This window comes from Zonotrichia albicollis, chromosome 15 (genome assembly GCF_047830755.1).
Source record: "Zonotrichia albicollis isolate bZonAlb1 chromosome 15, bZonAlb1.hap1, whole genome shotgun sequence".
Taxonomy (NCBI): domain Eukaryota; kingdom Metazoa; phylum Chordata; class Aves; order Passeriformes; family Passerellidae; genus Zonotrichia; species Zonotrichia albicollis.
In genome coordinates, this window is record NC_133833.1 from 15,962,472 (window position 1) to 15,973,441 (window position 10,970).

At 53.1% G+C, this 10,970-nt stretch overlaps 2 protein-coding genes across 2 annotated transcripts; both read left to right on the forward strand.

The window, feature by feature from the left end:
- Positions 1-727: 727 nt before the first annotated feature.
- Positions 728-7,118, forward strand: LOC106630040 (protocadherin beta-15). Its single transcript, XM_014273760.2, is given in 1 exon segment — positions 728-7,118. A coding segment is annotated over 1 exon segment (2,964 nt). The 5' UTR covers positions 728-2,665; the 3' UTR covers positions 5,630-7,118.
- A 62-nt stretch (positions 7,119-7,180) lies between these two features.
- On the forward strand, positions 7,181-10,244 carry LOC141730933 (protocadherin beta-15-like). The gene has a single exon (XM_074552220.1). The coding sequence runs from the start codon at positions 7,642-7,644 to the stop codon at positions 10,084-10,086; it is 2,445 nt and encodes an 814-aa protein (XP_074408321.1). The 5' UTR covers positions 7,181-7,641; the 3' UTR covers positions 10,087-10,244.
- The last annotated feature ends 726 nt before the right edge of the window (positions 10,245-10,970 follow it).

The window sequence follows — 10,970 nt, forward strand, 5'->3', positions numbered from 1 at the left end:
AAAACCTTCCTTTGGCTTACAAGAAGGGGTTGGGTGTTCACCTCAAGATTGCCTTGAAAATACAGATGAACAAACAGTGTTAGAGTAAATTGTAATTAAACAGAGCTGTAATATGTAACAGAAACCTGTTCATTGTTATTGAATGCAATGAAGGAAAAATCCACAATTATTAAAAGACAATTATAGGAAGGTAGAGTCAAGAAGAACTTTAAAAAAGATGTTGTGTTTGCTCTATTCATTGTTGTTCCTGAATCCCAAGGCTTCTTGATGGGACTGGAAAGTTGTCCCCACATGATTTTCTGTGTTGTGTTAGAGCATTTGCATATCCATGTTTGCTCTTTCTCCCTCTAGCAACTGAAATGTACTGAAAACTGTGCTGAGCCTGTTGCTTTAGAGAAGGACTGCCACCCCATCTAGAATAACTGCTTGTTAGAATAATGTCTGCAATGCCTGAAATGATCAGAAAGCCTCCCTTATGCTGTGATGTGCTGAAGTGATACAGTATAATGTTGTAAATTGGTGTAACTCTGGCATTAGAAAGAGAAAAATATTTTAGAAATAAATAAAGAGAACACCCTGACTGCATTAGTGGAGACAGAATATTTTGTATAGTCGTTCTTTCTGGGAAGCCCTGTCAAGGTTTCCCAAAACTCTGGGAGTTACTTACTTAGTGTGTCCTTTGTCTGAGGCAATGTTAGGTGTGTACAGCTCCTGAGTGGGGTGATGCGGCCAGGGGAGTGTTCATTTACATGCCAGTGCTATCACCATCACCCTGTCCATGTGAGGTTTTTCCTTTGGTAGAATGCGGCTTGGTCGTTGGGGGCTGTGTATCGCCTTTCAGCTGCCTTTTTTGTGCTTCTGGAAAGCAAGGGATTTACGAGTACTGAGACCCTGTGTCCCATGGCACTAGACCCTTTCTTCTCTGGATTTTGGATGCCGCTGTCTGAGATGTGTTCTCTCTGTGCTTTGCTTTCTTGTCACTATGACAAGACAAGACAAGACAACCTTTCCTTTTCATTCATACACTGCATATCTGCACATGCTTCTGTAGTGCTGCCTGCTGAAGCAGGGAGTTGCTCCCACCCAGCCATTGCAACACAGACAGTTACAGATCAGTAGGAAAGGAGGTGATTTGGACCCTTTGACAACAGCAGTCTCATCTTCCTTATCTAGCTCACAGCAGGGCCACAAAGTTCACAACAAAACCTTCCTTTGGCTTAAAGAAGGGCTTGGATGTTCTGTTCACACTGGATTGCCTTGGAAGTACAGCAGCACAAACAGTGTTAGAGTGGACTATAGAACTGAACAGAGCTGTAACATGTAACAGAAACATGTACCTTGTCAATGAATGCATTGAAGGAAAAATCCACAAATAATGAAACACAGTTATCGGAAAGTGGAGTCAAGAAGTGTTGGGAAGGATGCAAATTTGACAAGAAAGTCTCACAGATATGTGTGCTTGGCAGAAAGAGTTTTGAATGTAGACTCTGAAGAATGAAGAGAAATGAAAACAAGTTTTATATAGAAGAAAAGAATTGCTGAGCCAGTCTTACTGGATAACCAAGAAGGCAAAGGGTGTGTTAGTTAGAATGGGATTTTATGGCTAAGAGCAAAGGATAAACCCACCTCAAACTTAAGATGTTTTTACCAAGCAGAAAAATACCACAGGCAAACAGACATGCCGATGTCGCAAATGGAAAAAATGTCTCAGAATTTTGCACAGCAAGAAAACTGAAAAACAAATTCTAGCTTAAGCTGTGACAGACTAACTTCAAGTGATTGGAGATTAGTAACATGAATATGGTAATTATAGTAGTTATGATAGGCTACAGGTAAAAGTTAAGATATAGATTGGTTGTTATATTAAGATGCTCAGCAAAGAAAATGATGTAATGCATTGAAACCAAAATTAAAGGGTCTTCAGACTTGTCTGCAGCTGGAGATGACAGCAGTAGGCACAGGCCCTGATGGCTATGACGCTGGACTGTTGTAACATCTTGGATAAAATAAGCTACACTTTCAAGAGCTGCCTGGAGTCCTTTGTCTCCCATTCAGGCTCCTACAAAGAAGAGCTTTTTAAAAAAGACATTGAGATTGCTCTTTTCATTGCTTGTCCTGAATCTCAAGATTTCTTGATGAGACTAGAAAGCTGTCCCTGCTTGATTTTCTGTGTTTGTGCCAGAGAATTTGTATTCCCATGTTTATCCTTTCTCCTCTGAAATGTACTGAGCATTCTGTTGAGCCTCGTACTCTAGAAGACTGTCACATGCTCTAAAATACCTGGCTGTTTGAATAATGTCTGCAATGCATGAAATACTCCAAAAGCCGGCCTCACTCGGTGTTGTGCTGAAGTGATACAGTTTACCATTGCAAATTGGTATAAGTCTGGGATTAGAAACAGAAAAAAAGGTGTTAAACTGAAAGAAAGAGAACACTCTGACTGCTTTAGTGGATGAAGAACACTTTGAAGAGGCGTTCTTTCTGGGAAAGATAATTTCAAGAATTTTCCCAAAATCCTGCGAGGTATTTCTCACTGTGTCTTTTGTCTGCAGCAATGGTGGGTGCGTACAGTTCCTGAGTGGGGAGATGCAGCCGAGAGACTGAACATTGGCATGCCCGTGCTGTCACCATCGCCCTGTCCCTGTGCGGTTTCTCCTCTCGTGGAATGCGGCTTGGCCATTGTGGGCTGAGCGTCGTCTTTGTGCTGCCCCGGTTGAGGCCGCGTTCCGTTGCCGGCCCCGGCTGTCTCGCTGCCTTCGGGATCGCGGCCGGGCCGAGCGGCAGCGCGGGCTGCGGGCGGCGGCGGCTGCAGTCCCAGCGCGCACCGCTGGGTGGTGCCCTCGGCCAAGGCGGCGCCGAGCGGCTGCGGCAGCGGAGGCGGCCGGGGCCGGAGCGGCACAGCCCGAGCAAGTTCAGAGCAGAACCAGACCAGCCCAGCCCAGCTCAGCTCAGTTCAGCTCAGACCAGCCCAGCCCAGCCGGGCGGAGGTGGCAGCGGCTGCGGCAGCGAGCGCTGCCCCCTGTCACCCGCTGCCCGCACACCCGGCTGCGTTCCGGAGCGCCGGCCGGAAGCGAGGGAAGGCGCCCGCCCCGCACTCCGCCGTCCGCCCGCAATCGCCCGGGACACCCGCCGCGACACTGACACCGACACCGACACCGACACCGGCCGCCGCCGCCGCCGCGCCATGGCGCTCGCAAGGCAAGTGCTTTGTGTGTGTGCTTTGCTGGGGCTGCCGCTCGCTCGCGCCGAGCCCATCCGCTACTCCGTAGCCGAGGAGGCGGAAAGCGGCTCCCTGGTGGGCGAGCTGGCCGAGGACGCGGGGCTGACGCCGGCGCAGCTCTCGGCTCGCCGCGCCCGCCTGGTCTCGGAGGACGGCCGCCAGCATTTTCGCTTGGAGCGCGCCTCCGGCCGCCTCGTCGTGGCGGGGAGGCTGGACCGGGAGCAGCTGTGCGCCCAGTCCGACACCTGCATGCTCCCCTTCGAGCTGCTGCTCTCCAATCCGCTGCAGTTCTTTCGGGTCGAAGTGACTCTGGACGATATCAATGACCATTCGCCAATTTTCCCCGAGGAACGAGTCACTTTTAAGGTCGTGGAATCGAGGGACCCGGGTTCACGTTTCCCTCTGGAGGTGGCTGAGGACCTCGATATAGGCAGCAACACAGTACAGTAGTACAATATATCTCCCGAGAACGAGTATTTCAGTATTTCCCATGGAAGTCGTACTACTGGTGACAAATATCTTGAACTTGTTTTGGAAAAGGCACTAGACAGAGAGGAGCAGGCAGAGATGGGTTTCAGTGTTGTTGCTGTAGATGGGGGCTCTCCTCCAAGGAGTGGAACCATCGAGATCTCTATAATCATTCTAGATGTAAATGACAATGCTCCCAAATTTACACAAGATCGTTATATTGGGAAGGTTCAGGAAAACATGCCAGAGGGCTCTGTGGTGCTGACTGTACTGGCAACTGATCCAGATGCAGGAGTTAATGGGGACATTTCCTATCAACTCAGCCAGGGAGTGGGACAAAGCAAGTCAGGCTTTGTGATTGATCCCATAACTGGTGAAATTAAACTCCCAAAACCACTGGACTTCGAGTCAACAGACACTCATGAGTTCAGTGTGAAGGCCACTGATGGTGGTGGCCTTTCAGCAATCTGCAAGGTGTTGGTGGAGGTGGTGGATGTGAATGACAATGCCCCAGAGCTGGTGGTCAGTTCCTTCAGCAGTCCCCTCCCCGAGAACACAGTGCCCGGCACGGTGGTTGCCCTGTTTACGGTCAGGGACCGGGATTCTGGTGCCAACGGGAAGATCTCCTGTGCCCTGCAGGATCAGCTCTTCTTCTCCCTGAGGCCAGCCTACAAGAATTACTATGAGCTGGTGACAGTGAGCGCGCTGGACCGCGAGGAGACGCCTCAGCACATCCTGAGTGTGACGGCAGCTGATGCGGGCTCGCCTCCTCTCACCGCCACGCACACCTTCACCGTGGACATCTCCGACGTCAATGACAATGCCCCCGTCTTCAACCAGACCTCCTACACCATGTACGTGCGTGAGAACAACGTGGCCACGGTGTTTGTGGGAGCCGTGAGCGCTGCAGATGCTGACGTGGGGCTGAATGCCAAGGTGACCTATTCCCTGGCAGCAGAGCAAGGGCCAGAGCGGGCCTGGTGCTCCTGCATCTCGGTGAACTCGGAGAAGGGACACGTGTTTGTGCTGCGGCCCCTGGACTACGAGCGCTTGAGGCAGACCGAGGTGACGGTCAGTGCCTCTGACGCGGGCTCTCCTCCGCTGAGAGCCAACGTCACCGTGCGCCTGGTGGTGCTGGACGAGAACGACAACGCCCCGCTGGTGCTCTACCCGGCCCAGGAGAGCGGCCCGGCCTCCAGCGAGCTGGTGCCCGTGTCGGCCGAGGCGGGCTACCTGATCAGCAAAGTGGTGGCCGTCGATGCCGACTCGGGACAGAACTCGTGGCTCTCCTACCACCTGCTCAGGGCCACCGACCCAGGCCTGTTTGCCGTGGGCCTGCAAAGCGGTGAGGTGCGTCTCAGGAGGCCGGTGACAGAGAGAGACAGCGTCAAGCAGAAGCTGGTGGTGCTGGTCAGAGACAACGGCAAGCCCCCGCTGTCAGCCACGGCAGCTCTCAGCGCTCTCCTGCTCAAGGACTTCTCCGACGTGCGCCTGCCGCACAGCAGCCCGGCCAGCGAGGATCAGGCCGCTGCCTCCCTGACCACCTATTTAATCATTGCCTTGGTCTTTGTCTCCCTCCTCTTCCTCATCTCCACGGCAGTGCTGCTGGCTCGCAAGGCGTGCAGGAGGAAGGAGCTGAAGGCTGGCCATGTGCTCTATGCTGCCGACACCTTGCAGAGCGGCCTGGCCGATGCGGCCGCTGCAGGGACCCTGCCCCGCGCCTATTGCTACGAGATCAGCCTCACCACGGGCTCGGGCAACAGCGAGTTCAGATTCCTCAAGCCCATCCTGCCCAGCCTGCCCCCACAGCACTGCGCCGTGGGCCAGGGCCCCGATGAGGAACAGGATTCCCCCAGTGTCCCTGTCAGCAGCGAGGACATGGCCCCAGACAATGCTGGCACTCTCTCTGCAGGACAGTTCAACACTCTTTCCTTTGACTAGCTGGGGTCTGCTCAGACTGAGGCTACATATACCTTGCGAGGATGGCATCCAGGCTCCTGCATGTTGCAGTGTTTCCTCCTGAGTATATCTGTATTTGTAATTCGTGTGACAAATTTCCTACAAATTCTATTACAAATAAATACCTGGCATTCCAAGGAGCAATGAAAGAAAGCTTAAAACTAGGGTTCTCTTGCTTAGTTAGTATTGTGTTTCAGCTATTTATTTGCCATTTCTGACAAGCTTTGAATGTGTAGTTAGCACTTACAGCTATGCTCTTTTTTTTGTTCCCCTCTGAGAAAGCAGAGGAAATTTTTTTTCTGAGCTTGAAAATATGTCACTGGGTGCCGTACAAATAACATCATCACCGAAATGCACAAAGGCCTTTTTGTGCTTCAGGAAAGCAAGAATTCATGACTACTGAATGATTATGTAACATGAGCACTAGGCCCTTTCTTCCCTGGATTCTGGATGTCTCTCTCTAAGGTGTGAGCTCTGCGTGCTTTGCTTTCTTGTCCCTATGTTTGTCCATGTATACGCTGAGTACCAGCAGATGTTTCAGAAGTGTTGCTGGGTGACGCAGGGAGTTGCTCCCACCCAGCCACTGCAACACAGCAGTCCCAGCTGAGCAAGGAACAAGGCGATTTGAACTCTTTCGCAACAGGAGTGTCATCTTCCTTATCTAGCTCAGAGAAGAGTTGCAAAATGCTCAACAATATCTCCCCTGGGCTTACCAGTAGTTCTTGGGTGTTCTGTCACCTCAGGATAGCCTTGGAAACGCAGGAGCACAAACATTGTCAGAGTCGACGGTACCTGAACAGAGGTGAAGAAACGTGTTCATTGTCATTGAATGCATTAAAAGAAAACTCCACATACACTAAAGGACAATTATTGGAATGAAAAGAAGAACTTAAAAATAGACCTTGAGATTGGTCTTTTCACTGCTGTTCCTGAATCCCAAGACTACTTGATGGGACTGAAAAGCTGCCCCGCATGATTTTCTGTGTTTGTCTCAGAACATCTGCATTGCCATGTTTATCCTTTCTCCTCTGAAATGTAAAGAACTTTGCACTGAGACTATTTCTCTAGAGAAGAACTGCCATCCGATGCTGAACAACTGGTTGTTTGAATGATGTCTGTTATGCATGAAATACTCTGAACACCTCCCTCAGGCTGTGATGTTTTGTACTTACACAATTTAACTTTGTAAATAGTTATAACTGTGGAATTAAAATTGAAAACATATCTTAGACTGAAATAAAGAGAGCACCCTGACTCTTTTTCTAGAGACAGAAGTATATGTAGAGATGTTCTTTCCTGGAAAGATGCTTTAAGGCTTCTTAAGATTCTGCCAGTTACTTTCTCACAGTATCCCAGTCTGAAGCAGTGTGAGGTGGGTACAGTTCCAGAGTGGGGAGATGGAGCTGAGAGTGCTGATTGTCGTGCCCGTGCTGTCACCATGGCACTATCCCTGTGTGGTTTCTCCTTCTGAGGAATGCGGCTTGGTCCTTGTGGCCTGAGGCTCGTCTTTGTGCTGCTCTGGTTAAGGCCGCGCTCCGTTGCCGGCCCCGGCTGTCTCGCTGCCTTCAGGATCGCGGCCGGGCCGAGCGGCAGCGCGGGCTGCGGGCGGCGGCGGCTGCAGTCCCAGCGCGCACCGCTGGGTGGTGCCGTCGGCCAAGGCGGCGCCGAGCGGCTGCGGCAGCGGAGGCGGCCGGGGCCGGAGCGGCACAGCCCGAGCAAGCTCAGACCAGAACCAGACCCAGCCCAGCCCAGCCCAACTCAGACCAGCCCATCTCAGCCGGGCGGAGGTGGCAGCGGCTGCGGAAGCGAGCGCTGCCCCGTGTCACCCGCTGCCGGCACACCCCGGCTGCGTTACGGACCCCCGGCCGGAATCTGAGAGAGCGAGGGAAGGCGCCCGGCCCGCACTTCGCCGCTCTCCGCCCGCAATCGTCCGGGACACCCGCCGCGACACCGACACCGACACCGACAGCGACACCGGCCTCCGCCGCCGCGCCATGGCGCTCGCAAGGCAAGTGCTTTGTGTGTGCGCTTTGCTGGGGCTGCCGCTCGCTCGCGCCGAGCCCATCCGCTACTCCGTAGCCGAGGAGGCGGAAAGCGGCTCCCTGGTGGGCGAGCTGGCCGAGGACGCGGGGCTGACGCCGGCGCAGCTCTCGGCTCGCCGCGCCCGCCTGGTCTCGGAGGACGGCCGCCAGCATTTTCGCTTGGAGCGCGCCTCCGGCCGCCTCGTCGTGGCGGGGAGGCTGGACCGGGAGCAGCTGTGCGCCCAGGCCGACACCTGCATGCTCCCCTTCGAGCTGCTGCTCTCCGACCCCCTGCAGTTCTTTCGGGTTGAGGTAGATCTGGAGGATATCAATGACCACTCACCTGTCTTCCCCGAGGAAAGAGTCACTTTTAAGATCCTGGAAACGAGCGATTCAGGCTCTCGTTTCCCACTGGAGGAGGCTCAAGATCTAGACATTGGCAGCAACACAGTCCAGGCTTACAGCATTGCTCCCGAGAATGAGCATTTCAGTGTCACCTATGGGACTGGGATTACAGGGAAGAAGTATCTTGAACTTGTTTTGGTAAAGCCACTAGACAGAGAGGAGCAGGAAGAGATGGGTTTCAGACTTATTGCTGTAGATGGAGGCTCTCCACCCAGAAGTGGCACCACTGAAATCAATGTTGTCATTCTAGATGTAAATGACAATGCTCCTATATTCACACAGGAGGTGTACATAGCAAAGATTCAGGAGAACATGCCAGAAGGCTCACTGGTTCTGACTCTGCTGGCAACTGACCCGGATGCAGGAGTTAATGGGGACATCTCCTATCAAATCAGCCAGGCAGTAGGACAGGGTGATTCAGTATTTCTGATTGATCCCATAACTGGTGAAATTAAACTCACAAAAACACTGGACTTTGAGGAAGCACAGCATCATGAACTCCGTGTGAGGGCCACAGATGGTGGAGGGCTGTCAGCAATCTGCAAGGTGTTGGTGGAGGTGGTGGATGTGAATGACAATGCCCCAGAGCTGGTGGTCAGTTCCTTCAGCAGTCCCCTCCCCGAGAACACAGTGCCCGGCACGGTGGTTGCCCTGTTTACGGTCAGGGACCGGCATTCTGGTGCCAACGGGAAGATCTCCTGTGCCCTGCAGGATCAGCTCTTCTTCTCCCTGCGGCCAGCCTACAAGAATTACTATGAGCTGGTGACAGTGAGCGCGCTGGACCGCGAGGAGACGCCTCAGCACATCCTGAGTGTGACGGCAGCTGATGCGGGCTCGCCTCCTCTCACCGCCACGCACACCTTCACCGTGGACATCTCCGACGTCAATGACAATGCCCCCGTCTTCAACCAGACCTCCTACACCATGTACGTGCGTGAGAACAACGTGGCCACGGTGTTTGTGGGAGCCGTGAGCGCTGCAGATGCTGACGTGGGGCTGAATGCCAAGGTGACCTATTCCCTGGCAGCAGAGCAAGGGCCAGAGCGGGCCTGGTGCTCCTGCATCTCGGTGAACTCGGAGAAGGGACACGTGTTTGTGCTGCGGCCCCTGGACTACGAGCGCTTGAGGCAGACCGAGGTGACGGTCAGTGCCTCTGACGCGGGCTCTCCTCCGCTGAGAGCCAACGTCACCGTGCGCCTGGTGGTGCTGGACGAGAACGACAACGCCCCGCTGGTGCTCTACCCGGCCCAGGAGAGCGGCCCGGCCTCCAGCGAGCTGGTGCCCGTGTCGGCCGAGGCGGGCTACCTGATCAGCAAAGTGGTGGCCGTCGATGCCGACTCGGGACAGAACTCGTGGCTCTCCTACCACCTGCTCAGGGCCACCGACCCAGGCCTGTTTGCCGTGGGCCTGCAAAGCGGCGAGGTGCGTCTCAGGAGGCCGGTGACAGAGAGAGACAGCGTCAAGCAGAAGCTGGTGGTGCTGGTCAGAGACAACGGCAAGCCCCCGCTGTCAGCCACGGCAGCTCTCAGCGCTCTCCTGCTCAAGGACTTCTCCGACGTGCGCCTGCCGCACAGCAGCCCGGCCAGCGAGGATCAGGCCGCTGCCTCCCTGACCACCTATTTAATCATTGCCTTGGTCTTTGTCTCCCTCCTCTTCCTCATCTCCACGGCAGTGCTGCTGGCTCGCAAGGTGTGCAGGAGGAAGGAGCTGAAGGCTGGCCATGTGCTCTATGCTGCCGACACCTTGCAGAGCGGCCTGGCCGATGCGGCCGCTGCAGGGACCCTGCCCCGCGCCTATTGCTACGAGATCAGCCTCACCACGGGCTCGGGCAACAGCGAGTTCAGATTCCTCAAGCCCATCCTGCCCAGCCTGCCCCCACAGCACTGCGCCGTGGGCCAGGGCCCCGATGAGGAACAGGATTCCCCCGGTGTCCCTGTCAGCAGCAAGGACATGGCCCCAGACAATGCTGGCACTCTCTCTGCAGGACAGTTCAATGCTCTTTCCTTTGACTAACTGTGGTCTGCTGAGACTGAGGCTTCATGGTCCATGGGAGGAGGCGCTCCTGGCTGCAGCATGTGGTAATGCTTCATCCATAATTGATATATATTTTTAACTGGTTTAAGCAAATTTCTGCAAATTCTATTTGAAATGATGGTCTACCACTCCAAAAAGCAATGAAGGTTATAAAAGAAGCCAAGGTTTTCTCACTTAGTTTTTAATGGGTTTCACCTTTGCTACTTCCTCTTCTTATAAGCTTATGTATGTGTTTAGTTCTCAATCTATGATCTGCTTTCTCTTGCTGGCTGACAAGACAGAGGATCTTTTTTTTCTGATCTTTAAGGGAGTATCACTGTTGGCCAAACCACTCATACTGTCATTAAAATTTGAATGAGATTTTCCCACCTCTGGAAGACCAGGAAGTTTTGAGTCCGGTGTCACAATCTCACATGAATACTAGGCCTTTTTTGCCTGGCTTCTGGATTTCTCTTTATGAGATGTGAGCTCTGTGTGCTTTGCTTTCTTGTCAATCTGTTTGTCCATGCAGACACATTGAATATCTGCAGATGCCTCTGAATTACTGTCTTCTGAAGCAGGGCCTTGCTCCCACCCAGCTGCTGCAACACAGGCAGTGCCAGCTGAGCAGGGAAGCAGGTGACTTGGACTCATGGACAACCACAGTCTCATCTTCCTTTTCTTGCTCAGAGTAGAGCAGCGAAATGCAGAACCAAACCTTCCTTTGGCTTACAAGAAGGGACTTTGGTTTTCTGTCACTTCAAAATTGCCTTGGAAATACAGGAGCACAGACAGTTTTAGGGTAGACTGTAACTGAACAGAGCTGAAGAAACAAGACCATTGCCATTGAATGCATTGAAGGAAAAAACCACAAATAAAAAGAC

Bases quoted from the DNA above. Each gene is read 5' to 3' on its own strand.
- LOC141730933 (XM_074552220.1), top strand. From the start codon at position 7,642: ATGGCGCTCGCAAGGCAAGTGCTTTGTGTGTGCGCTTTGCTGGGGCTG.